At 42.6% G+C, this 26,223-nt stretch overlaps 1 protein-coding gene across 2 annotated transcripts in view; it reads left to right on the plus strand.

Moving 5' to 3' along the window:
• Dym (dymeclin) overlaps positions 1–25,534 on the plus strand; it is a 354,439-nt gene extending 328,905 nt beyond the window's left edge. For both annotated transcript variants that reach the window (XM_076836810.2, XM_076836811.2), the window contains exon 17: positions 23,560–25,534. In XM_076836810.2, the coding sequence (XP_076692925.1) occupies positions 23,560–23,709 (150 nt within the window). In that variant the 3' untranslated portion in view covers positions 23,710–25,534. The remainder of the gene's footprint in view (positions 1–23,559) is intronic.
• The last annotated feature ends 689 nt before the right edge of the window (positions 25,535–26,223 follow it).

Here is a 26,223-nt window from a genome sequence, read left to right on the forward strand (position 1 = left end):
CCTATGCCATTAACTAAATATCAGTCTTATCAGCTGTGCATTCGGCACTCTCTTGGCTGATACAGACATGTAAAATAATAGCAGGTAAGTACTGTAAAAGATTCGCCTTCATCTCTGGCTACCTGACTCCTAGCTCCAACTTACAGCACCTGAAAGAGAAAAACTAGTGAGCATGCTCGTTCTTTGTACATATTCTGTGCATTCCCTCATATAGCCTCTCATTGTTAAGAGTTCCTGGTGAAGAGAAAACCCCAAATCCAATACTGAGGGTTTTCCAAGTCAGGACTCAATGGGGTACAAGGACCATGTGATCCCATGATCATTATATATATTTAAGGTGTTCTCAGTCCTTAGACCTCCAAGTCCTTGAGTCAACATCTCCAACATCCAGTGGCTAACACTTCTCTTTTTACAAAGCTACTGTTTGCAATAGGGATTTTCTTGCCTTTCATTTATTTGTTCAACTAATATTGATTGAGCAGCTCCTGCCCCAGCAGCACTCAGTGGTTATCCCTTAAAGAGCCCTTCCATTCAGGAGAGCGTGATGCCTAAAGTAACATTCAAAGAAACAGCTTCCCTACTTCCTTTCAAAAGTGAGGAATGAATCTTAAGCAAATTGGGGATGCAAATGGGCAGGGGAGGGGGAAGCCATGGAAGGAGACTACCAAACCCTGGGGACTTCGGAATGCTGTGATTTTTCTTGAAATGAGAAAGGGCTGTGGACAGAGTACAGACCCTGAAGCCAATACTCTAAACGGCCTAGGAGGACAGGCAGGCGGGTTGCCCTAGGCCCGGAGAGTGAATCAGGGCTGCCCCACTTGGATAGCCTGGGCAAGTTATGCAACCCTCACTGTGCATCAGTTTATCACCTCAAGGACAGCTGGAGAAGTTAGGAAACTAAGGACCAGTCCGTATTTGTCAAATCTCCTACACACTGAAACTCAGTGATCGTTAGTAAATGTTAGTGTTTCGCTTATCTGTGTCAACTTCACTTTTCTAGAACAAAGAACTAGAGCCATCAATTCTGAACGTCAAAGCAATGGCTCAAAGTCCTTTCCATGCACTGTATTAGTAGAGGGCTGTGAGCCCCTAACTTACAATCTGACACTTCTCACTTCAAGTGTGTACATTAACAATAGTGCAAATGGAAGGCCACTTATCCTCATTAGCTAGGGAAGGGTCAGAGAGCAACATATGTGAATGCCCCATTGTGCTGTCTGTTAAGATCTTTTATATCTTGCCAGGTGCGGTGGCGCACACCTGTAATCCCAGCAGCTTGGGAGGCTGAGGCAGAAGGATCACAAGTTCAAAGCCAGCCTCGGCAATTTATCAAGGCCCTAAGAAACTCAGTGAGACCCTGTTTCTAAATAAAATATTTAAAAAAGAACTGGGGATGTGGCTCAGTGGTTAAGCACTTCTGGGTTCAATCCCTGGTACCAAAAAACAAAAAGAACTCTTACACCCTACTCCTGGAAAGATACCAGAAAAATTTGCAAGTCTGGAGAAAAGTTGGAGTGATTCCAGGACACAGAGCTGATATCATCTCTCCCTTTGAGAAATAGAAAGCCCCTTGGCTCAAAATAGCAAAGGGAGGACCTAAGGCCAGAGAAGGCTCCGCTGATCTGACCTTTCAAAACCCAGATTGCTGAGTGTCAATAGTTAGTCAATTAGATAGCTTGTTCTTTTACATTGGAAAGAAGCATAGCAATACTCTTTAAAAAAAATGTTTTGATTTATAATAATTCATGGTTTATTCACCATTTTCCATGAACACATTAATAACTATCAAAACCAAGTTATCTAATCTAACTCATAATTGCCCCACTAGGCCGGTAAATATTTTACTGATATGGTACAAAGCGAGGCTGAACCAACCTAACTGAATATCTTTTATTGTACTTCTTTTTTGCCCATGTTTCCTATTCTCAATATACAAAAACTAAAAACTTAGTATTATAGACTATTCCCTGATTCTGGTGGTTCTAAGGCCCTTTAGAGCATTAGTAAGTCTATTTATAAAAAGACTTCTCAATTCCATGCAGATGTGTTAACTCCTTAAAATTGAGCATGATTCTGAATCTCAAAAGTGAGGAGGGGAAAAAATGGTTTGGAATGTAAATCACTCCTAGAGAGGAAACAGGAGAAGCCACTTCCTTGTCTACTTTTGACTTCTGCATATGAGCACTGCGTGCGATTTTTTTAAGTTTTAACAAAAGCAGCCAAGTGTCAGGATGCCTAGTTCTTTTTTTTTTTTTTTTGGTTGTTTTGATTTGTCTCGCATGTCTCGCATCCACCAGATCAGCCTAACAAAAACTATCTTAAAATTATTCAAAAGAATATTCTCAGAATCATTTCTAAGGAGCAACATCAAACTGGGGCCTTTCTCCAGTGTAAGCCTTAGGGTTTGTTAGAATGTTAAGTACAAAAGGATATAGGCGTGGGCTTTCTCATTTCTCAAGGAAATAGACCAAAAAACATCCCTTTGCTCACCATCAGTCGTTACAGTGGAGAGAGAGGAGGTATTTCAGAAGCTCTGTTTCAGCCTCTTTATTTTATCAGTAGGGAAGTGAGAATTGACTTGTCCTAGGTCACAAGTCTGATGGGGCAGATGTAGGCCCAGACTCCAGGTTTCTGACCCTGATTGGTACCATCTCTAGGTTCTGCATGACTTTTCCTTGCACTCAGGGAAAGAGTGATACCTACTATCGGTCTAAAAATCTTCTCTGAATGGAGCCCTGAAAAACTGGAAGTCCAGCTGCTGTTAGTAATTATCTCTTTGCTGATCCACCCCTAGGAATATAACTAAAGGTTTGCCCTTGTGGATGAGGAGACACATGTAAGAATGTCCATACCATCATTGTTAATAGCAAACCCTGGAAACAACCCATTGTCCGTCAACAGTAGAATTAATTAGTACATTGTGGTATATTCAAACAACAGAAAGCTCCACAGCAGTGAACCCTAACTGGCTAACCCTAACCAGTATGAATCTCACACACATAATGATAAAAGGAAATAATCCAAACACCTAAGGGTACACACTATATAATTCCATCAGAGATAAGCAGAATGTGCCTGTAGAGTGGAGGAATATAGATACAGGTGAGAGAAATATGAGAAATAACAAGGAAATGATGCCCACAACAGCCAGGTTGGTGGTAAAGGGGTCCCCTTGAGTCCCCTTGTCCAGACTCCAGTGCTTGCCATCCTCTAACTCAGTTGCTCTATTTGCATATCTATGCACTTCTCTGGATGTGTGATATAGTTCATAACAGAAAAGGTTAAGAGAGGGTGAGGGTGGGGGGAGATTCCATAGACTCCATTATTTAAAAATGAACAAAGTGTGGCAAGTGATAGATATGTTAAGCGGATTCCACTGAAGGCAAAATTTTTAATCAATAATGTAATTCTTACCCATTTCATTTGCATATGAAAGTCAAATGAGTTCACCTCTTCTTTCTCTTCTAAAATGTGATCTATGCCCCAGCCCTAAAAGGACTAGAAGGGGGTGGGGAGTTGTGGCTCAGTGGTAGACACTTACCTAACATGTCTGAGGCAGTGGGCTCGATCCCTGGCACCACATAAAAATAAACAAATAAAATAAAGGTATTGTATCCATCTACAACTAAAAAAAAATATTTAAAAAAAGGACTAGAGGGAGAAAGAGCACCATGTTTCAGTTTTTACAGTTCCATAATAATAATATTTCAATCTCTTTTAAAACTTTTCTTCAATGAATAGGATAGTATTTTTATTTTACTATAAGGAATGTAGTAAAAATTTTTGATAGTTTTTTTCATAAAAAAGAAAAAGTAAGGAAAAGATGATCCAGACAGTATGGGTTAGAGGAGATTCTAAAGAATGTGCAGTTAATGGTTTTGAAGTAATTGAGAATAGGGAAATGGATTCCATCCCTGGTCTCTCTAACAAAAAGGCCCCCTGTGGGTACTTCAGTGACTTGCTGCACAAGGAACCCCGAGGCAAAGCTGTGATTTGTCTGTGAGCACTTAGAGACAATTTGTGTTTTTGAGTTATTCTCTCTGATCTAGCAATGAATTAGCTAAACAAGTATCTTTTAAGTATACCTTAAACAATTTAGTACTTTCAGAAATGAGACTGTAGCTAATTTAAATCATATAAGTAAGTAAAAAGTTTGAGAAAATAATTTGTTTATAGATTAACAACCCTTAGGGGTAGGACATCTGTGTTTTTAAGAGGCAATATTGTATCATAAGATGACTGCAAATTAATACTACATAAATAATAAGCAACAAAAAGAGCTGGATTATAAAACATTATGTAAAAGTAAAGAGAAACTAATTTTTGAACATGGGGAAAATTAATTTAGTTGCAGATTTAGAAGTCTGAAAATATATGTATATATACACACACACATTCATATACATTCATACATATATATACTTTCACATATACATACATATATTTGGCACACAGTGTCCAGAGAGTAGAACTTTATGTTTTGCTGCAGATTTCAAATATGTGTCAGCCTCTTCATATACAAGTGCCAAAGCTGAAAATGCCCTTGCATTGCCTGGCTAGTTTTATGTTATTTTTAACTTTCAAATAGGATCTAATCAAATCCATCATAGCTGAAAAGAAATTCTGTGTGGCCCTCAGAAAGTGAATGTGACATTTCCTACTGTTAACAGTTTCTTTGGGAAGTCTGAACACTTGCTGTGGAGAGCTTCACAAATGAATTTATTTTTAGAATTGTGTGTCTGATATAAATATTTGCTTGTTTATCTCAAGGCATTTTCTTTATAAGTGGTAAGTGACTTTTGGAGAAGATAGAATAAAAAGGATATTTTCAAATATTTGAAATCTCGGAAGTTAAATTTTATTGGCCAGGCATTAGGCTTATGAAACATCCTGTTTTGGGGTCTAAGGTTTTATATTTCCAAACAGGGTATGTCCAAGAAAGCTCCTTTTCTAGGTATGGCCATTGTTCATAACGTATATGATAGGTACACATTATGAGTGATCCATTTATAAAAAGTAAAAAATTAAAACTTAGTCCCTCTGTGTGTGGCCAGTTATCCTATCTCCCTTCTGAAGATGAAGTTGTTACTGCCTTTGTGGCTCACCCCTTCCTTTCAAGTCTGTGTCACCACTTGGCAGCCCAACTCTGAAAGTGCCCCCTGCTTGGAATTGACTGTGTGTCATACAGGTGGACGTCCTTGTAGAGAGGATGCTCCTCTCAAGCAGGGACTATCTTACCACCTCTAGTTTCCTCCTTTAACATAGTACCTTTCATTTACCTCTTTCTTTAGTTCTGACTATTTATTTATCTATCTGTCTACAAATACAAATTCAATACAACTTATTTCCCAAGCTTTTTGGCAAGGGGGAAATTCTTACAGAGTGGATAAGAAGCATGTTTTTCCTACCCATGCAGTGTTTCAGCTTCCTCCGCCTGTGAGCTCTCCTGGTAGAGGCCTGTGTGAATGAGGCCTGGGAAATTGGGCAGCATATATAATAACTTCAGTGATGGGTTCCTCTGGAGTTTGTGTGCATATGTTATTGGCTTGCTGAATATGTCCTTACTCTCTATCAGTTCATTTGTCCAAAAATAGATGTGTTATAGAGACAGTTCTAATTAGTAGGGTACCATCTAGATTTGCCACGCTAGAAAGAGGAGGAGGAGTGATACATGAAATGTGGCAGTGGCTCAACAGTTCAGATGCAGAGAGCTCCTACTTGGAGCATTCCACTCTCAGAGAAGGCAGGTTAGCTAAATGACTTTCCAAGCTTATCATAAACTCCTGTCCCTCACCTCATTCCCAGCCATCATTTCCAGAACTGAAAAGGATATATAGGGTGCATTGAACACACATTCCTGGAGGAGAGCGAGTTTTTCTAAATTTTGAATAGAGGCAGAGCATTTCACTGAAGTGAGTTTTTCTAAGCTGAAACCCTTAATCCTAGTGTGTTGAAGGATTTCTGTATCCTTTCCAAATAATTTATACGGAGAGGACAGATACAAACAGTGTGGCCATCCGTGTGTGTCCTGTGCATGGGAAACAGTTGGTGCTGTGCCATTGGCATGAAGTCCCCCAAGTCCAGTCCATTTTGTCCTTGGTCTCTGGAATCTTAGGGCTTGCTGTATTTCCAAAACCTGTTGGGGCATCTTATTAGCCTCACACTTTGGGCAGGAGGACTAACCAGGGTCATTAGTCACTGTAGTTGCAGGCCAGAGCTCCCTATCAAGTCTAGGCATTAGTCAATGGGTCCTAAGCTCAAGCTAGATAAGGATGCTTCCTAGACCCTGATCAGAAGGTAATCATCAATGACAATAAGTCTTTCCTTTTTCCTAAGCCATTGTCATTGCACTCTAATGTTTATAGGGCTAATAATCACTGATTAAAATGTGCAGAACTAAGTAAAACATCTTCCTTAAGAAACATGGATTGGGACTTTCTCCCAGGCCCTCTTTCCCTCTTTTCTAACTCTTGAAGACAGGGGCAAGAGAATTATAACTTTGTCAAGCCTTCCAAACAGTTTGCTTAATCTGGGCTCTCAGACTGTCCATCCCGGGTGCACAGTCAAGGCCCGTGCAGTCAGCAGCACAGAGACCCCTTCCCAGAGGCAGGCCAGCTAGAGAAACCATGGCAGAAAGATAGAGACTCATTAGAATGGATGGGATGGAAACAAAATTCTATTTGTCTGCATCTTTGTTTCTAGTGAAAAGCAAAAGTAACAAAGGTCCCTGGACTCAAAATATGAAATTTGACCATGGACAGAGAAGGCTCTTGAATTTTTTCCTGTTGTCTTATCCCAACCCTCATTTTCCAAGACATCTACCTGGGAGGGGCTGCCCAGACTCCCTGCTCTTCACCCTCCTCTGATCTTTCTCCCATCTCTTGGGCCCAGGCCCTTGTCCTCATTACCTGGACAAGGCTTTATCCAGCAGTTCCACTCCACCTCTGAACCACATGGATCGTACCCCACACTCTTTCCTGAATAACCTTCCAAAGCCACTCTCTTGCCCTGGGCACTGCCCTGCTCACATGCATGCAGTGTCCCCTCTGCACACAGAACACAATCTCAGTGGGTCTCTGTAAACCCATCTCAGTGGGTCTCTGTAAACCCACCTTCAAGCTCTCTTCATACAACCCACCCACTGTGCTGCAGACCCCCTGAGCCCGGCTCTGTGTGCTTGGCAAGTCTTCCGCCTGCATTGCCTTCCTCCCATCTCCACAGCCCAAATCCTGCCCCTTGTTTACAAACCACCCATTTGCCACTTTCTCCTTGAAACCCTTCTTGATGCTCCCAACTTAATTTCTCCTTTCCCAGAGCCCCATGAGTTACACTTTTTAGTGCACTCTACAGGGTCCTTATCACTCCCTGTCTTGTCCCATAATGGTTTTTGAATGTCTTGGCTCTGTGCCTAGTTATGCACACCCAGTGCAGAAAGGCTCTGCCTGTGCTTTTGCGTCTACCATGGCAGTGGTTGCCATCAGAAAGGGCTTTTTTAAGCACAGACTAGCACAATCAGATTTCATTATGGGGCTTTTTGCTCATGCTCCCCTCACTACCCAGGAATTTCTCAGAGGGGTCACTATGTGGGAAGGCTTGATCCTGTTTCTTAGTTGGCCAGGCTTCTAAATAATCCTCTCTGCTCAGAGAGCCTTCACATACTCCCCTGTCTCTCAAAACCAAACCAAATTTACTGTCTTGTGAGCCTCCCCTCACTGCTCTTGTTCACAGGGTCTCTTCTCCTAAGCCACCATAACCCTTGGCAGAGTGCTCTTCCTCAGTCTGCAAAGTCTTTCCTGGAGCTGTAGGTGGCATATGCACAGCCTTCAAAACATTTATGTCCATCATGACATAAATGAATAACCTTATCCATATCCAGACCTGGATCCAGCCAGGTTACCTTGTGGGAAATGTGCAGAAAAATGCTATAAACAGACAGGGCTGAGCTTGGGGAGGACCATGCAGAACTGTCTGTAAAAGGGGAAGCATTTGGGTCAGCTCAGAGGTAGTGATGTGGGGGTAGATAACCTAGTTCCAAGACTTGGAGGTGGCATGAGCCTAGAGGGCGCAGAGAACTTGTGGAGTTCTTTGCGCGGAAGCTGATGGTTTGTGCAAGAAGAGGAAGCAGATAAAGCTAAGAGGTCACGTGCAGCTACTTTGTGGAGATCCTAGGATCCATTCAAATCAGAACTGGCAATCATTACATGGTACCCTCTAACGTTAGGTTACATTGGGATTGCTTTTTAGTGATTTTTTTTCCATTTACATTTATCTTAGCTCTCCAAGTAAATGTTAAGATCCTTAAGGGCAGAGACCATATTTCATATTTTTATTAAATGCTTTTATGGTACAAAGGGTCACCCTATAATTTATTCTCATATTGAGTTATCTTAAAGTAGAGCAAAAAGTTCTTACCTATTTGATAATACTTATGGACAGAATTATATAATGTCCAGAATTGGCACCAAAACAATTCAGAGGAGGGAATTGAAGTAGATGAAATAAGAATGGCCATGAGTTAATGACTTGGAGTTGGACAGTGGGCACACAGGGTTCATGGTACTACCCTCTTCACTTCTCTTTGTGGATAATTCTCCCTGAACAAACGTTGGGCCTGTGGTGGTGCCAAGTGAGCCCTCAGCTTGCAGGCTCCTAGCCCTTCCCCACTTCCTCATACCAGGGCCCTGGCCAGCAGCCAGCCACACCTCTCACTGCCAGCCTAGCCCACTGCTATAGCCCTGACCCCCAGAGCAGCCAGGAAAATAACTAAGGGTCCAACATTTGATTGGTGTAGTCATAGGCAAATGATAAAGATCCGTCAGCCTGATGCCAAAGAAGACTATTATTTTGTATTATCCATTATTGAATTAAAATATTATATTTTTAAATCAGGTGTTTATGTAATTATAATGTAGAATTAATGAAAAGGAAGGAAGGATGAATGGGTGAGCAGGTCATTTTTTGTCTTAGTCTGTTCAGGCTGATCCAACAAAATACCATAGAAATGGGGGGTTTATAAAAATATTAAAAATTGATTTCTTACAGTTGTAGAGGCTGGAAGTCCAGCAGATTTGATTTCTGGTGAGGGCCCATTTTCTGGTTCATAGACAGTATCCTTTTAGCTATGTGCTTCTATGGTGGAAGACAATAAGTAGCTAGCTCTGGTTCTCTCTTATAAGGTCACTAATCTCATTCACCTCCCAGAGGCCCTACATCACTTTGGTCTCAACATGTTAATTTGGTGGGGACACAAATATTCAGATCATAGCTTCTCACAGGAGGAATTTAATCAGAAGTTTTATCTTAAAATATCTTTCTTCATCAGAAAGTATTTTTTATGTTCACTAGAGTGGAGAAATCATGGAAGATTTTTCTATAGTATATGTAAATTACAACATTTAAATTTTTACCATACATCAGATAAAGCACTAATCTCCAGGATATATAAAGAATTCAAAAAACATAATATTAAAAAAATAATAATAATAATCCAATCAAAATATGGGCTAAGGAACTGAACAGACACTTCTCAGAAGAATATGCAATCAATCAACAAATATATGAAGAAATGTTCAACATCTCTAGCAATTACAGAAATGCAAATCAAAACTATTCTAGGGCCAGGGTTGTGGCTCAGTGGGAGAGCACTTGCCTGGCATACGTGAGGTACTGGGTTTGATCCCCAACACCATATTAAAAAAATAAAAATAAAAACAAAATAAAAGTATTGTGTCCATCTATAACTAAAAATATGTGCATATATATTTTTTAAAAAACTAAGATTTCATCTAACTCCAGTCAGACTGGCAGTTATCAAGAATACAAGCAACAATAAGTATTGGTGAGGATGTGGTGGGTGGGGGTTGGGGAAGACACACTCATACATTGCTGGTGGGACTGCAAATTGGTGCAATCAATCTGGAAAGCAATGTGGAGATTCCTCAGAAAATTTGGAATGGAACCACCATTTGACCCAGCTATCCCACTCCTTGGACTATACCCAAAGGACTTTAAAACACCATACTAGAGTGACACAGCCACATCAATGTTTATAGCAGCTCAATTCATAATAGCTAAATTTTGGAACCAACCTAGATGTCCTTCAGTAAATGAATGGGTAAAGAAACTAGTATATATACACAATATAATATTATTTAGCATTAAAAGAGAATAAAATCATGGCATTTGCTGGTAAATGGGTGGAGTTAGAGAATATCATGCTAAGTGAAATAAGTCAATCCCAAAAAACCAAAGGCCAGGTATTTTCTCTGATAAGTGGATGTTGATCCATAATGGGGGTGGGAGGGAGCATGGGAAGAATGGAGGAACTTTGGATTGGGCAAAGGGGAGGGAGGGTAAAGGAGAGTATGAGGGTAGGAAGGATGGTGGAATGAAATGGATATCATTACCCTAGGTAAATGTATGAAGACATGAATGGTGTAACTTTACGTTGTGTACAACCAGAGAAATAATTATGCTCCATTTGTGTACTATGAACTGAAATGCAGTCTGCTGTCATGTATAACAAATTAGAACAAATTAATTAATTTTTTGAAAATAAAGCAACATTTTAAAAGTCCCAGGAATTTATGTTGTCATGCTTTAGATAGTGAGTATACATTAGTTCTCTTTCATTTCTTTCCCCCACCCAACCCCATCCCTAGTGCTAGGGATTGAACCCAGGGCCTTGAGCATGCTAGGCAAGTATTCTACCACTGAGCTATACTTCCAGCTCCTACATAGGGGAGATTTATAGTTTTCACCTTGTTTTCTTATTTAGACCAAAATTTTATTTTACTCTTTTTAGCTATATATAATGTCAGATACACAGTTGACTTTTTTTTTTTTTTTAATTAGTGTCCTATGGATACACCTGTACTGGGACTCACTGGGCCATATCTGTGCATGCACATATGAAAGTTTTGTCAGATTTATTCCACTATTCTTTCCTTTTCCTGTACCTTCTTCCTTCTCCTCAAACCTCTTTGTCTACTACACTGATCTTTCCTCTATTTTGTTGACATTCCCTCTCCCTTTTTTATTTCCTTTCTCTTATTTTTTTACCCCCCACCCCTTTCCCCCAGTTTTGGATTAGCTTCTGCATATCATTTTACCTTTGGCTTTCGGAACTGGCTTATTTCACTTAGCCTGATAGTCTTCAGTTCCATCTATTTACCAGCAAATGCCATAATGTCTGAGTAATATTCCATTGTATATACATTACCACATTTTCTTTATCCATTCATATGTTGAAGGGCATTTAAGTTGGTTCCATAGCTTGGCTATTATGAATTGTGCTGCTATAAACATTGAAGTAGCTGTGTCACTGCAGTATGATGATTTTAAATCTTTTTGATATATATCCTGAGGAGTGGGATGACTGGATATGGATATGGTCATATGGTGGTTCCATTCCTATTTTTTTTGTGGAGTCCCCATGCTGCTTTCCAGAGTGGTTGCACTAATTTGCAGTCCTACCAACAGTGTATGAGTGTACCTTTTCCCCCATATCCTTCTCTAACATTTATTATTATTTGTATTTTTTTAATCTTTATTATTTTGTTTATGTGGTGCTGAGGAATGAACCCAGTGCCTCACATGTATGAGGCAAGCGCTCTGCCACTGAGCTACATCCCCAGCCCCTATTTGTATTCTTGATAATCACCATTCTAACTGCAATGAGATGAAATATCAATGTAGTTTTGATTTGTTATTTCCCTAATTGCTAGAAATGTTGAACATTTTTTCATTTGTCGAGACCATTTGTGTTTCTTCTTTTGAGAAGTATCTGTTCGTCCATTTATTGATTGGGTTATTTTGTTTTTTATTTTTTTAGCTCTTTGTATATTCTGGATATTAATGCCCTGAGGAGAGGTGGCAAAGATCTCCCATTCTGTAGACTCTTTCTTCACACTCTTAATTATTTCCTTTGCTATGTAGAGCTTTTTAATTTGATGTCATCCCACTTATTGGTTTTTGTTTGTTTGTTTGTTTGTTTGTTTTATTGCTTGTGCTTTAGGAGTCTTGTTAAGGAAGTTGATTCCTGTGCTGACATGTTGAAGTTTTTGGCCTATGTTTTCTTCTAGCAATTTCAGGGTTTCTGGTCTAATTCCTAGGTCTTTGGTCCACTTTGAGTTGACTTTTGTGCAGCTTAAGTGATAGGGGTTAAATTTCATTCTTCTACATATAGATTCCCAGTTTTCCCAGCATTGTTTGTTTAAAAGGGCTACCTTTTCTTCAATTATGTTTTTGGCACCTTTGTCTAGTATCAGTTATTTGTACTTAAGTGGGATTGTCTCTGTGTCTTCTATCCTATTCCACTGGTCTTTATGCCTGTTTTGGTTCCAGTACCATGCTGTTTTTGTTATTATAGTTCTGTAGTATAATTTGAGGTCTAGTATTATGATGCCTTCTGCTTCACTTTTCTTATTAAGGTTTGCTATTCTGGGTCTCTTATTTTTCCAAATGAATTTCAGAACTGTTTTTTCCAGTGAAGAATATCATCAGAATTTTAATAGGAATTGCATTAAATCTATATAGCACTTTTCATAGTATGGCCATTTTTGAAAATATTATTTATTATTTATTATTATTTTACAAAAATAAGCAGTTTTATATTCTCTTCTCTAAATAAATCCAAATATGAAAGAATATCTATTGCTTCTTATAACCAAATATTAAGATATAGTATGTTGACTATTTAAATTTAGAATTTCCCTTCAAAGCCAGGCTCGGTGGTACACGCCTGTAATCCCTGTAACTCGGGAGCCTGAGGCAGAAGGATCATGAGTTCAAAGCCAGCCTCAACAACAGTGAGGTGCTAAGCAACTCAGTGAGACCCCTATCTCTAAATAAAATACAAAATAGGGCTGGTCGAGTGCCCCTGAGTTCAATCCTTAGTACCCCCACAAAAAAAAATTTCCCTTCAAAAGATCCTTTAAAATGTTTTGGGAATATTTTCAAGGTAAATTCCAATATTGTTTATGTTCATGCTTGCAGTGTCTAACAAACCAAATTATCCATGCTTGATCCCAGAAAGCAAGAGAAAAGCAATGCCTCTTTCTTTATTGGAAGAAGTAAATTTGGAATAATTAAAGCCTACTCTATTAAGTGCATTTACTTACTCTGAGACCACTGTCATGTTTTGGAAATGACTGTATTTAAATACATCACCTTCAGATGTTTTATTGCTTTCTGGAATCTTGATTTGAAAAAATAGTGTTAGAGACCAAAAGACAGAAGAGAAGAGGCTCTCTGCTTTTCAGTGTTCCTTTGGCTATGACCTCTGCCACGGGAAGGAGATGAGTTCTCTTAGGGCCCTTCTATGGCATCATTTGGACAAGCACTGAGTCCAGCCAATAGCCCCACCTGGCCCATGTTGGACCTGCAGCCCCATGGGAATCATTTCACCAGCAGGACCAGTCTTTGGCCGCTGGTCAGAGCACGCCTGGTCATTCATGATGGTTTACAGATGAGGTAATTCAGTGTCAAAGAGGTGACATTATTGGTCTAAGATGGTCAGTGTCAGGGCCAGCTCTAAAATTCAGACATCCTGAATTTTCTTCTGTGCTATCATTCTTATTCTAGATGGCAGGGGTACATAATGGTCATAAAAGTTTATGCTTTCTTATGACATTTATTTAAATTTCAAATAATTGGTAACTGTAATAGCTGCCTTAGAGAGCATTAAGTGTCAGCTTGCTGCTTCCTGCCACCTCCAATCTGTCTCACCTGGGGAAGTAAAGCAGAACAGAAAAGCGTTATATCTGGCACAGCTTCAGATTTCCAACTACGAATGGCACAAGATAGGGTGTCTTCCTGCAGAGTCCTGAGTTGATAGCTGGGATCGTAGCTAGACTCCATATCTGCAGCACACAGATCAAACACATCTCCATCTTCCTCACCTGGCTGCTTCTGGCCACCGTGCACGCGAGTCCAAGTGTGCTCCTCTGTGGCCCTGATGACCAGGACTTGAGCGGTCACGAAGGGCCAGGGCTCCAGCAGCGGCCTATTCATCTACCCTGGTGTCCCAGTCTCAGCCGGTGTCATCACTTTGCCACCTAGCAACATAATTTTCCTTTATAAACTGTTTGCCGTGTTGTTGCTTGTTCACAATGTTATAAAATATGAAAATGTTATCTTCATTAAAAAATAGAGAAAAATTCAAATTGCATGGCTTTGTACCTATGCAGTTGAGTTTCTAATGTCCCTGAGACTAGTTCAAGACTCCAGTTTGGATATGGTGGCCAATTTTTTGAACTGCTCATATACTGAGTAGTTTTCTCATCCAGGAAAGGGTAAAAGCAGATTCCCGAATGGCAAAGAGCAGATTTGTAAGTGAAAGAGTCAACCTTCAGTTTATAAATATTAGTACTTTTACATTTGTTAGCTTTCTGTGAGTATTTTCCTCAGGGGCAGGCAGGCTGAGATCTGGATCATGTTTGATTTATAGTCATTGTCTGCCCTTGTTTATTATCCTGTCTCTGCACTGGTTTTGGAAAGCAGAGAATTTGAAGTATTATTTTTCTTTTCTGTCACAATATTGACAATAAAAACGTGCTCTCTTTAGCTGGCTGTTTAGTTGCTCTGTGGCTGTGCCAGAATAAAGAAGGACCCTGAGCACATTCTGTGGCTGTCCAGTCTCTGGGCTATCTGAATGGTCCTGCTTCTATTTCAGGAAGGTAGGAGTGAAGGGTGACAGTTGAAGAGACAGGCATGACTTGAGAAACACCAAAGTGCCCTTCGACCCTCTCCCTCCATCCCCATCACTCACTTTCCCAAGCCAAGCATCAGGGTTCCTGTGGCCTTACCAGCCCAAAGTCATCACTGGCTGGCACCAGGCCCCGCTGTTACATTCTAGTCAACCTCCGAGTGCTGTTCATTCATTTGCTATGAGCCTTCCCAGGACGTTTCTAAGAACTCTGGAGGGAAACCTTTATGAGCCCAGCCTTGCCAGTCTCCAGCTCAGCATGGTCTTTGCCTTTCCATTCTAACTGCAGAGAGACCTTTGTCTAAGAAAGGGAATTCAGATAATTTATCCAGAGCACTGTGCTGCCCTCTGGTTAACATTCTGCCTGTTCAGCCCCTGCACTTGGAGCAGCTTGCAAGGTGGCATGGAGCTTTGTAGGAGATGAACCATGGCAGGATCTGTGTAGGCTTTTCAGGACTTCAGTATGGAAAGTAGTGTTGTTACTCTGTGGAAGAACTCTTAGCACCTCATTCAGATTCTGATTTGCATTATCACCAGCATCTTTGAAGATAACAACAGTGACATAAAAAATAATTGTTTGCAAACTAGTGGAACTAGGAAGCTCCTAGCAAAATTTGAACCAACTAGATTGTCCTGCACCACCATTTAGAGCCACCTTTCCCATGTTTTTTGCTGCTCACCTTCACTGTGTTCTGGGCCCCAGGCATGTTTCTCCACCTTTTTGTGTCATGGAGCCGGCCTAGCCAAGGCCCAGATACTGACTTCTAGATTTCCTAATTCTCTTTGTTAGTCCTTATGGCTATGAAAAAGTAAACAGATCGCATTATGTGTTTTCAAATTTGTTGATGATACATTTTGGGATAACCGTGGAGCCAAGATTGTCGCGCTGGGAAGGGAAGCCACAGGACTGGCTCAGTTCATCATGGATCATGCTTGGATCCCTGGGAAATATGGCCATGGGAGATACAGATTGAACTTCCTCCTCTTCACTCTAAAAATATTCTTTAGAATTGTGGATTTAGGGGTAAAGTTCAGTGCCAGAGTGTTGGCCTAGCATGCTTTAGGCCCAGGTTTGATCCCCAGCACATCAAAAAAACAGAACAAAACAAAGAGTTATGGGATTTAAGTATGATTTTCTCCACATAGATTGGAAAAACATCACTGGCTTAGCAACCACAGGATTTCCACATACCACCAAGAGAAGGTGGTTGGTTTTTTTTGTTTTGTTTTGTTTTGTTTTGGCAGTGCTGAGGATTGAACCCAGGTCCTATACCCAGCCTGGGTAGGTTGTTCTTTCCATAAGCAAAAAGAAAGGAGAAAAAAAAAAAAACCCTCTTCTGTCAAGGATGCAAAGGAATGTTGATTACCAGAGCCTAGTTTTTACCTCTTGCTCAGGAACAATCAAGGCATGATTTTCTGATAGTGTGGGTAATACCATTGGAGACTTAAAAAACTGTCAAGTGTGTTTACAGTTTAAATCCTAGGAGTGATCCAAGAAGATAGCTCCTGAGAAATTAAAGATTTCTTATCTCCATATCTGTCTTGATTGGAATTCTTTCCAGATATCTTTTGGACATCCTGTGGCAAAGTCTATGTCCCCACCTGATAAAATCACCCAGACTCCTTTACTTAGTGACACATCCTCTGGGCAAGTCAATGGGCAGACCTTCTGTCTCTGCTCTTGTCCCCCCATCTTCTATATGTCTTTACACATGTAATCCCAGCAAAAGTATCTCAAATATGGCAAACAACAACTCTAAACAAGATTCAGAATCTTCCTTGAACTCCTCATCTTCTACCACCCTGGTTCGTAAATTAGTCTTGGAAAAATTTTTACCATAAAGAAAGATTATCACAAACATAGTAGTTAGGGTTTAACTCTTATTTTGAGGTCATATGCTTGCTTTTTTTTTAACCTTACTAAAACCTTGACAAGAGTCAAAGGTAAGGGACTAATAAAAATGGAACTTCTCAGCTTATGTTTTATGCATCAGTCTAGCCCATAACTATCTATAACTCATGAACTTGTTAAGGAGTTCATTTCCTTTTCATAATTTCATATGAAGTTTCATAACATATATGAAATATGACAGATGACCCTCTCTGTTAGCATTATTGGTTCATTATCTGTGAGCTGGATTTTCCTAGGTGAGACTTTCACAATGGTAGGATAGCAGGCAATTTGAGAAGTAAATTAATCTGTTAGACTGTTGTCCCCCAAATTCTAAATAGCACAGCTCAGTTAATTCTTAGAGTACAATGGGCTAAATATTGCCTAAAATAACTATAACGTATAGTTGATAAATATTGATCCCAAATAATTTTTACCAGTTATTTCATTAATTTCACTTAGTATACAGGGCCACATTTTATTTTATATGTAATTCTACCTTTGTCCACAGATAATTTCTACCCCTTTATTTGTTGTTTGCTAATTCATTTGCTTAGCAAATATCTGTTAAGCCTTTGGCAGTATTCTAAGTATTAGGGGAGCCCTGTTGTGGGCGGGTGGGATCCCTGCCCTCATGGAGCTTATATTCTAGTTAGAATTTCATCTCATAGAAATGCATTGGTTTCCTGAGAACTTGCTCTTGGCCAGGCATCTGGGTCCTCCTTGTGACAGTGAGCCCACCATAGAAGGACAAATAGTTTCAGACATTCCTGGCTCTTCTCTAGGCCAACTTTCAGCAAAATAAGTTCTACAATAAACTCTATTTTTGTACCCCTCCTACCTCAGGATCAAAACATTCCTGCCTTCCAGCCTCCTGATTTGGAATTGGCGCAAGGACAGTGACGAGGAGTTGACACAGCAAAGCTAATGACTTTTTAATTATAAATATCCTCAACCTGCTCTCTACTCATATTAGCAGATGAGCACACTTTTCACACCAGTCCTTGAGGCCACCTTCCCTGTACCCCACAAATGCAACTTCCAATTGCTGGCACACCACACTAACAGCTAGTCCAGGGAGAGCCATTAGCCTCGTGCTCACAAGGTTCCCTACACCGTCAGGTCCCCTTCCAGATGCAGCCTGCAGCAGAGGGACTGTCCTTCCTTCTGCTCCAGGCTACTCATCAGCCCCCAGAACAGAGACATTGAAAACTAAAGACAGAAAAGCTCTCCTTCCCATGGCCCCTCACCTGGTAAGGAAGGGCCCAGCAGGGGCACATGCTCAGGCTTCGGACTCTCACGGGCTTCAAATTCTGGTTGGTTAAATGATGGCAAGCTTTTAGAGACCTTATCATCTGGATGGGCTTTGACCTTATCCTGTACCTTTCCTACTTTGAAGAGGAGTCTTTTTTCCCCAATATGGAAGCCATTAGTGTCACTTATAGATACTCAGAAATGGTGAAATTGCTTCTTGAACTCCAGGTGGCCTGGGCTTTCAGGGTGGTGTCTGCTACCTCATGGTTGTCCTCCTGATGGCAGCACGCTTCCAGAGAGCTCCCAGGGGCCGTGTGCACCGCCAGTGCTGCATTCCTGGAATAAGAAGTGTCTTGTTCATCTTCTGAGAGCTGACATTATGGGCTTTTTAATTTTATCTTTGTCTTTCTTAATTTATAACTTCCAAGAAGTGGCCCTTCATGATTTTCTATATTTTGAATTTACTTCTGGACTCTTTTTTAAAGAATTCATAGCCAGGTATGGTGGTATGCTGCTTAGGAGGCTGAGGCAGGAGGATTGTTCAAGGCCAGCCTAGGCAAAACTAGACCCCTTCAAGAGAATAAATAAATAAATTCACATAAAGTAGATACTACACGTTCAGTGCTATTATTCATTGACCAACCCACACTTCTTTTTGCCAGGGCTTACAGTATTTGATACACTGTAACTTGTTCTATTGCACGTGGCAGAGTCTTCCCTATAGTCTTGCTCAAACAATAATTCCACTGAGTGGATGTCATAGATGTTTCCTGATTGTTCAGTTCATTCTTTCCCCCAGTTTGCTGTCTAAACCTGGCCCCATGTTAACCAGAGCTACCTGGGAGTCCACCCCCTTTCCCCATCTCAAGACATCCTCCCTGCTTGTTCCTGTTCCTCTTCCTAAATCTAAATGACACCATTGGAGCAGAGTGTCACTCCTCTCCTTCCTCTGCAGCCCCAAATGCAGTACCACTGTATCATGACGCTCACCTACTTTTAGTTGAAGGAAGGACCAAAGTCACATGACAGTAATCTGTGGAGAGGACTGACAGGACTATCCACCACAAACCCTGCCTGTGCTGTGGACAGTGGCTTGGCCCATCCATCAGGGCACACCAGCTGCCAGCAGATCCCAGGTCACCTCATTGCCAATGGTCACCCGTCCACTTGTCTGTTCAGAGGCTTAATCCAGGCTTAAGTTTTTTAATGTGCTGTGTAGCTGTTTGATTTAAAATTGTATTAAGCTTCCTTGGAGCCATGCCAGGTGCTCGCTAGAGTTTCTGATGCTATCTGTATAACCTTTACGTGGAAGCTGGAAATCTCCACTGAACTTTTGTGGTAATATAATTATGACAGTTGTGCCCTACATCTGCTCACTGAACTTCCTGTGGGTTTTCATCAGATCGCATAACTGACAGCAGAGTCGGGCTGTGAGGCTCTTGGTCTGCTTGTTAGATCCAAGTCTCCGCCACTGAATCAGACCTCTGCTTTGTCTGAGCTGGGCGTCCGGATGTCCCACTGTGGTAGGTTGATTCACTGGAGCTGATAAAAATGTTCCGGCCACACTGAGAGTCTAACATTACCTCTGGCTCCAAAAATCAAAACAACAGGATTGTTGTAAGTAGCTTTGGATCAAGACCAAACTCCAAGCTTCAGAGATGGGTTTTCTCTCCTTGTTGGGCTGAGTCACAGGATAAGGACCTCAGAGAGGAATGGACGCCAAGGGCTCTCCCAGGTTAGCCTGGACTGACATTACCAGCACCCTGCCTTGTGCTGGCCAGTTCTTGCACTAGCTCTTGCCTTAACTGGCAAACCAAGGCCCCTCCTCCCCTAGCACCTCCTCTGCCTTCCCAGAGCAGCACCCTGCAGCCCTAGAGTCCACAGGGGTCCTGAGAAGTCCAGGAGGGAAGATTGGGAGAGAAGCACTGGATGCATGTCGGAGCAGGGAGGGCCTAACAATCCCCACATGGCCCTCACCCGGGGTCTGCACTATCGAGCGTGTTGCTGGTGGATCAGAGACAAAGGCACTGTGGAATAAGGAAGCTGGACCTCCTCAGCCCCACAGGATGGCATTATTGTTCTCCCCAGGCTTGCAAAGAAACAAAAAGGAAAGGCGACTTTTTCTGGGTTGCTGATTTGACTTTCAGACATGACATTTCTTGGACTGGGTCCCAACAAATGTGTCCCCGGTGTTCTTAGTGCTAAATGAAACCTTTAGTCTTTCTTTTCCTTGGCCTTCAGACTTGTAAGACATCTCAGAGAAGCACATGGTTGAAGTCTGTCTGTTTCAGTCTCCCTGCAGCTGCAGAGACTGACAGGCCATTTGGGGAAGGGGTTCAATTAAATGCAGCTTGGACCCAGCCTATCAGCAGCCTCGTCACATTCATCAGGTTGGCTGAAAGGCACTGTGGAAACTCTTATGATTTATGCCGACTTTTCACCCTTGCAGAGTTCTCCCAGGACACTGGTCTTGTAAACAATTCATTTCAGTAGAGGAAGCTCTTTGCCTTGTATTTTCAGGTGTTAGCTTAGTGTACACAGTTTGGTGAACAGGCCCTTGTTTTTCTTGCTTTTGTGCGTGGATTCTCCTTTCTGAACTGTTCAAGTGCTGGTAAAAAGTTTCAAGCAAACAACCCAAGAAATACTAGCTCAGAGCTCAGTTGTTTACTCTGAGACATAGAGAGCTGGCGCTGTGGACTCAGGGATGTAAGCATGAGCTGTCTAGGTGTCCAAGCGATTTTCCACCAATGGCACACACGTGGAAGAGAGCAGTTTGGGAACCTTTCTTTGGAAAGCGTCAGACCTTAACTAGCAATACAATATTGACATATGTCAATAATATACCAGATGCTCCGAAGATCCCATCTCTGGGGACTGAGGCTTGGAGCCCAGCCTGCTTACCTGTAAGCTCTCTAGGCCACAGAGCTTCTCAACAGCAACTTCCTGCTGTTTTAAGCAGTTGAGAGCCTTGACCTTTCAAACCATCTATAGTCTATACCTAGGACAGCTCAGGAACACTCACTCTCTGCTGTGAAAGCTGTCTAAGCAGCAATCAGCAACCACTGGACCTCAGGGTTGCTTGACCTCAGCTGAGCCTAGGCCCTACCCATTCAGGCTTTTCTCGGGACCAGCCCAGCAGAGCCCAGAGGCAGACAGGGGATAAGAAATGTTTAGACCTTACTGGGGTCATCTCATAAAGCCACACCCTGTCAGAACTGGAAGAAGCTCAGAGGCCTTCACTTTACACACGGTAAGAAAATCGCATTCTAGCAAAATGCTATGACTTGCCCCAAATTGCCCAGCCTAGCAGTAGCTGTCAGAGCAGAGCCCAGGCCTCCTGAGCCTGGGGCTCCAACAGAGCAGTCCCTTTATTTCACAATGTGGGCACTCACACTTGTGCACAAAGGTTAAGTACTATTGGTGGGGCTGGGGATGTGGCTCAAGCAGTAGCGCACTCGCCTGGCATGCGTGTGGCCCGGGTTCAATCCTCAGCACCACATACAAACAAAATATGTTGTATCCGCCGATAACTAAAAAATAAATATTAAAGTTCTCTCTCTCTCTCTCTCTCTCTCTCTCTCTCTCTCTCTCTCTCTCTCTCTCTCCTCTCTCACTCTCTCTTTAAAAAAAAAAAAAAAGTACTATTGGTGGGGGGGACATTAAAGCTCGTCATCATTTGTTGAAAAACTTGAAAACCTGTACATGTTCTCAACAAGAGCACACTGGGTCCCTGGTGACTGGGACGCTGCAGGTGGAAGGTGTGACTTTCCTTTACCTCTGCCTCAACCACTTCTGGCTGTGGCCTCTGGCATGTTGCTTAACCTGGTTGAGCCTCACTTTTCCTTTCTCTACAACAGGGTTAATCATACTTGTCATGTGCAAATGTGAAGTCATTCATTCATTCAGTTCAGCAAACATTTCATGTCATTAGTATGACAGGTGCTCGTGTGGTGGCCATCTTCCTAGAACCTGCATTCTCGTGGGGGAAACGCAATACACAAGTAAACAAACTAATGGGAAATAAGCACCCATTGTGCTCAGTGCTGTGAACACAGTAAGGCAATGGGCTGTAAGGCACCACTTTCTTTTTAATAAGGTGGCCACTAGTGAAACAGAATGTGCCAGGCATGTCATATAGGTGACTCCAGTCAAATGTCACTTCCCTGAGCTCCTAGGTTTTCTCTATGAACTTCAAGCACAAGGCTCTGTGTCATCTCTGGTCAACTGCATCCTCCATATCCTCCAGCCCCATATAGCTCAGAGGGCGAGCTGCCACAACCCCAGCTCCTCCTCGGCTGTTGCTGAATGTACTACATAATGGGAAGATTGTGAACCTCTGGGTCACGGTCCTAATGTCAAGTAGGATTGACCATCTTCTCCACATTACTTACAGCTATAAACCTGACTCAGGGCCTATTGCCTCTGAGACAAACTCTGAGACAGACAAGCAGTTCTTCAGATCTGCCTCCTTTCAGTGACTCGTTCATTTGTCACTTTTTCAAGTGTCTGGCCACTATCTGTGGGCATGCAGCCACTAACAAAGCATGAAAATCTCATGGGCCAGGCCTTCTATGTAATGGGGTCATGGCTGTGATGTGTGGTTTTGCTTTCTCAGCGCTCCTCCTCAGCCTTCCACCACCACCCCCACCTCCTAGGACCTTGGGCTTGCCCCTCATCTCCCACCCACCTGTGACTGGGATCGCCAAACTGCAGTCTCTCCTGACAGAGCTGCCCTGGCACCAAAGGCTTTAGTAGGTCCCAGCTGCTTCTCAGGCTGCTAGGAGAATCATTCTGTGTCCAAGCTGGATCACATATATAGGTCAGGAATAAAATTAGGAAAAAAAATTTTTAATATTTTTTAGTTGTAGTTGGACAAAATACCTTTATTTTATTTGTTTATTTTTTTTAATTGGCATAGGATATGTAGTCGTCGTCTTTTTGTCTTTTTTTTTAGTCGTAGTTGGACACAGTACCTTTATTTTACTTATTTATTTTTATGTGGTGCTGAGGATCAAATGCAGTGCCTCGCACGCATTAGGCGAGCTCTCTACCGCTGAGCCACAACCCCAGCCCCCAAATTAGAAAATTTTTGCAGCCCAAATCCTGTTATAATGTAAGTGCCACTGTAGGCTGCTAAGCAGCTCACCTTCTCCCCTGTGGGACAGGACTGAGGAGTGCAGGCCCAGGGCACCTGCAAGGCTTTGAAGAGTGACCTTGAGCTCCCCTCTTCAAAGCTAAGGCTATGGGGAAAGCTGCCCACTCCAATACTGTGGCCAGCGTCTCCCTCTTTAGTTCAAGGCCCAGGATTTGTGAGGGAGGGTCCTCATCTCCAGAATGACTCAACACTGCAGATGAGGTCCCAGCCTCATACACCAGAGGATGTTTGCCTGAACATTGTCCGGCCCAAAGGAGGGGCTCTTGCTCAGCTGTGATAAGTCTCATCTTAGTCATATGTGCTGTTTGGGTCCCTCCTCAGCAAACTGTCGGCCAGACTGACATTAACTGACCAGTGGGGTCACTCCTGCCACAAGTTATTTACATTTCCTGAGGATCCATTGTACAGCAAATGTCTTAAAAGCCTGGCGCTTCCAGCCTGTGACCAACTAGGGGAGGAGATTCTCCATTCACCACACCACTTACAAACTCCTGCTGCTCTTGCCTGTGCATGGAACTGGGAGATGATAAAATCATCTTGTTTTTGTTGCAGAAATTTCCAGAATTGAAATTCAAATACGTGGAAGAGGAGCAGCCCGAGGAGTTTTTCATCCCCTACGTCTGGTCTCTGGTCTACAACTCAGCAGTAGGCCTTTACTGGAACCCACAGGACGTCCAGCTGTTCACAATGGATTCTGACTGAGGCAGGACGCACCTCCCACCACCCCAGCCAAACAGCCCTGCTAGTTATTTTATTTCTGGGGAACAGAGGCAGACAGAATGCCCAGTGTGTCTTCTATCAGAGAGAATCACAAACGTGTTTCCCTCGCCCATTAGATTTGGAGAATTGATGCCAGTTGGCAATAGATCACTCAGCTTAGATTGTAGTGCAAGGGGTTGGGGGCACACAACAATAATAAACATGAAAACCTGCTAGTCAACATGCAGTTTTATTTCTAAACCAAAAATCTAGAGCTTCCCAGGATCCTGATGCCCTAGGCACATAACAAACACAGCAGTACACACTATTTTTTGTTGTTGTTGTTGTTGTTAGCACATTTAAGACTTTGTTTTGGCCATGTAGGCACACATGCCTGTGTGTTTGTGTGTGTGTGTGTGTGCGCGCGCGCACGCGCATGTGCACGCCTCTCAGCAGTCCACAGTGTCCTAAACACTGGCCTGGGCAGTGCAGCACTAGCCTTTCAAGGCTCTTTGTCTTTCCCTCAAAGAGAGAAAAAGGCTCCTTTGGGGAGAGTTGGCCTCTGAACTACAGCTGGAGTTCAACTAGAGCGTCACACAGGTTAAGTGAATCTGCTCTGTATTCATCACCGGGAAAAGAAAAGCTTAATTTTGAAAGCAGTTGTTTTCCTTCAACCAGGCTAGTCAAAGCAAAAGGAGACTCATTTATTAATGCTATAATCCAGGCGAAATGAAAGACATGATTTTCTCTTTGTTTCTAATACTTTAAAAATGCTTTGGGGCCATGAAAACTGTGGGTTTGGTCCCTGAGCTAGAGGAAGGGGCTTCTCTGAGGAACATGCCACTGAGCTGTGTTGAGCAGAATCATGGTATGAGAACCATAGGACTGTCCTTACAAGTCACACACTGTCCCTGGCCAGTCCCTGCCCAGTATAGACAAGGAGCCTAGTTTCACTGTCAAGAATGTGAAAAAGCGTCTGCAGGTTTCCTAATAGGAAGCGCCTGACCCAGATGAGGCCGGGCAGCTGCTTCAGCCGGCAGTCACCCCTTCAGTTCTTCAGGACCAGCGTCTCTGCCTGTCTCCGCACCCCTTGGACTGGGTATCTAGTCATTTTGGTCTGTCACATCCTCAGTCACCATACCTGATGTAAAGGTTAAAAACCATGCCAGCACCTCAGTGTACCTCTGTGTGGTTTCCACCTGTGAAAAGCCAGGACTGGGCCGTCCTTATTAGCTTTTGGCCTAGGAGCGTTCCCTTACCCTCATTTGGACAGGTGAAGTGGAAGGCTCTGAGGCCAGATGACGAAGGGCCTGGAGAGGTGGGCACAGGAAGCAAATGCATCCCAGTGGCTGGCTCCTGGCCCTCCCAGAGATCCTCGCAGGGACTCAGCTGCTTCACATGACTGAGCCCGCCTCCCTCTCAGCACTTGTGTTGTCAGGCCCCTCTGTCCCCAAGAATGGCCATGGACTCCCATCCTGTGGTCTATGTGGGATCTCTGGCTGGTGCTGTGGCTCACACCTTCTCCTCAGTCCAGCTTTGGGGTGCAGGTGACCTGAAGGTGGAATGACTTGGTTTCATTTGAGGTAGCATTAAGCCTATTTCCTATGTCGGAAATGACTTACAGCTTTAATTTGTTTCCAAAGCATTCTAATTTGCTTTCTTTTCCTTTGAACAAACAGCATCAAAAAATAAAAAGGTTTTTAAGTGTTATGTGAAGCTAATGTCTGTTAAGACCACAGAATTGTCCTCTGAGTCTGAAGGCTGGGCAGTGCCATGGAACAGCCATGACACAGGACTGATACAGGACTGTCAATCCATGTGGTGGGGAGTAGGGGGGAATATGGTCCCCAAAAGCCCAGACATCTTGATAAGAGCAAACTGCCACGGAAGCCTTGACAAGAAACTGAGGGTCACTTCCTCAGGCCTCTAGGCTCCCTGAGTTCACCTGAGCTCTGGCTTCAGACATGCCTCCCTCTCCTCCTCTCCAGCCTGCTACACAGCACAAGTGCTGAGGCCTAGCTCCCCTGGGGCAGCAGCCTCCACCACCTGGGCCCCCAGCATCAAGGCCTCTACCCACATCACTGCCTCAGCTTTGCAAAGCCACCCAGAGTTCTTTTCTTATTTTTGTGAAAGATTTATCACATGGCAATAAATTTAAGTGCTATGCTTGAATTATGCTTGATTTTTTTTTTTTTTTTTTTTTTTTTTTGCCTGTGCTAGGATTGAACCTGGACCTTGAGCATGCTAGGCAAGTGCTCTGCCACTGAGCCACATCCCCAGCCCTGCTTGAATTCATTTTGAGTATTAATTTGCTTAGAAATCTTTTCATTTCCCCCAAAGTAAAAATGTGTAAAATGCAGCAACACAAGAGTTCAGATGGAAATTAACAGAATAGACAAGGTGGTTTTATCCGAGGCATGAAGCCATTATTGCATCTCGTCATTGTATCAACAAAGGGTTCTGCCACGTATTTATTTCTAAAACAATGTGCCCCCTTTCAATTGCACCTTCTCTATC

Source organism: Callospermophilus lateralis, chromosome 17 (assembly GCF_048772815.1).
Source record: "Callospermophilus lateralis isolate mCalLat2 chromosome 17, mCalLat2.hap1, whole genome shotgun sequence".
NCBI classification, from domain to species: Eukaryota; Metazoa; Chordata; class Mammalia; order Rodentia; family Sciuridae; genus Callospermophilus; species Callospermophilus lateralis.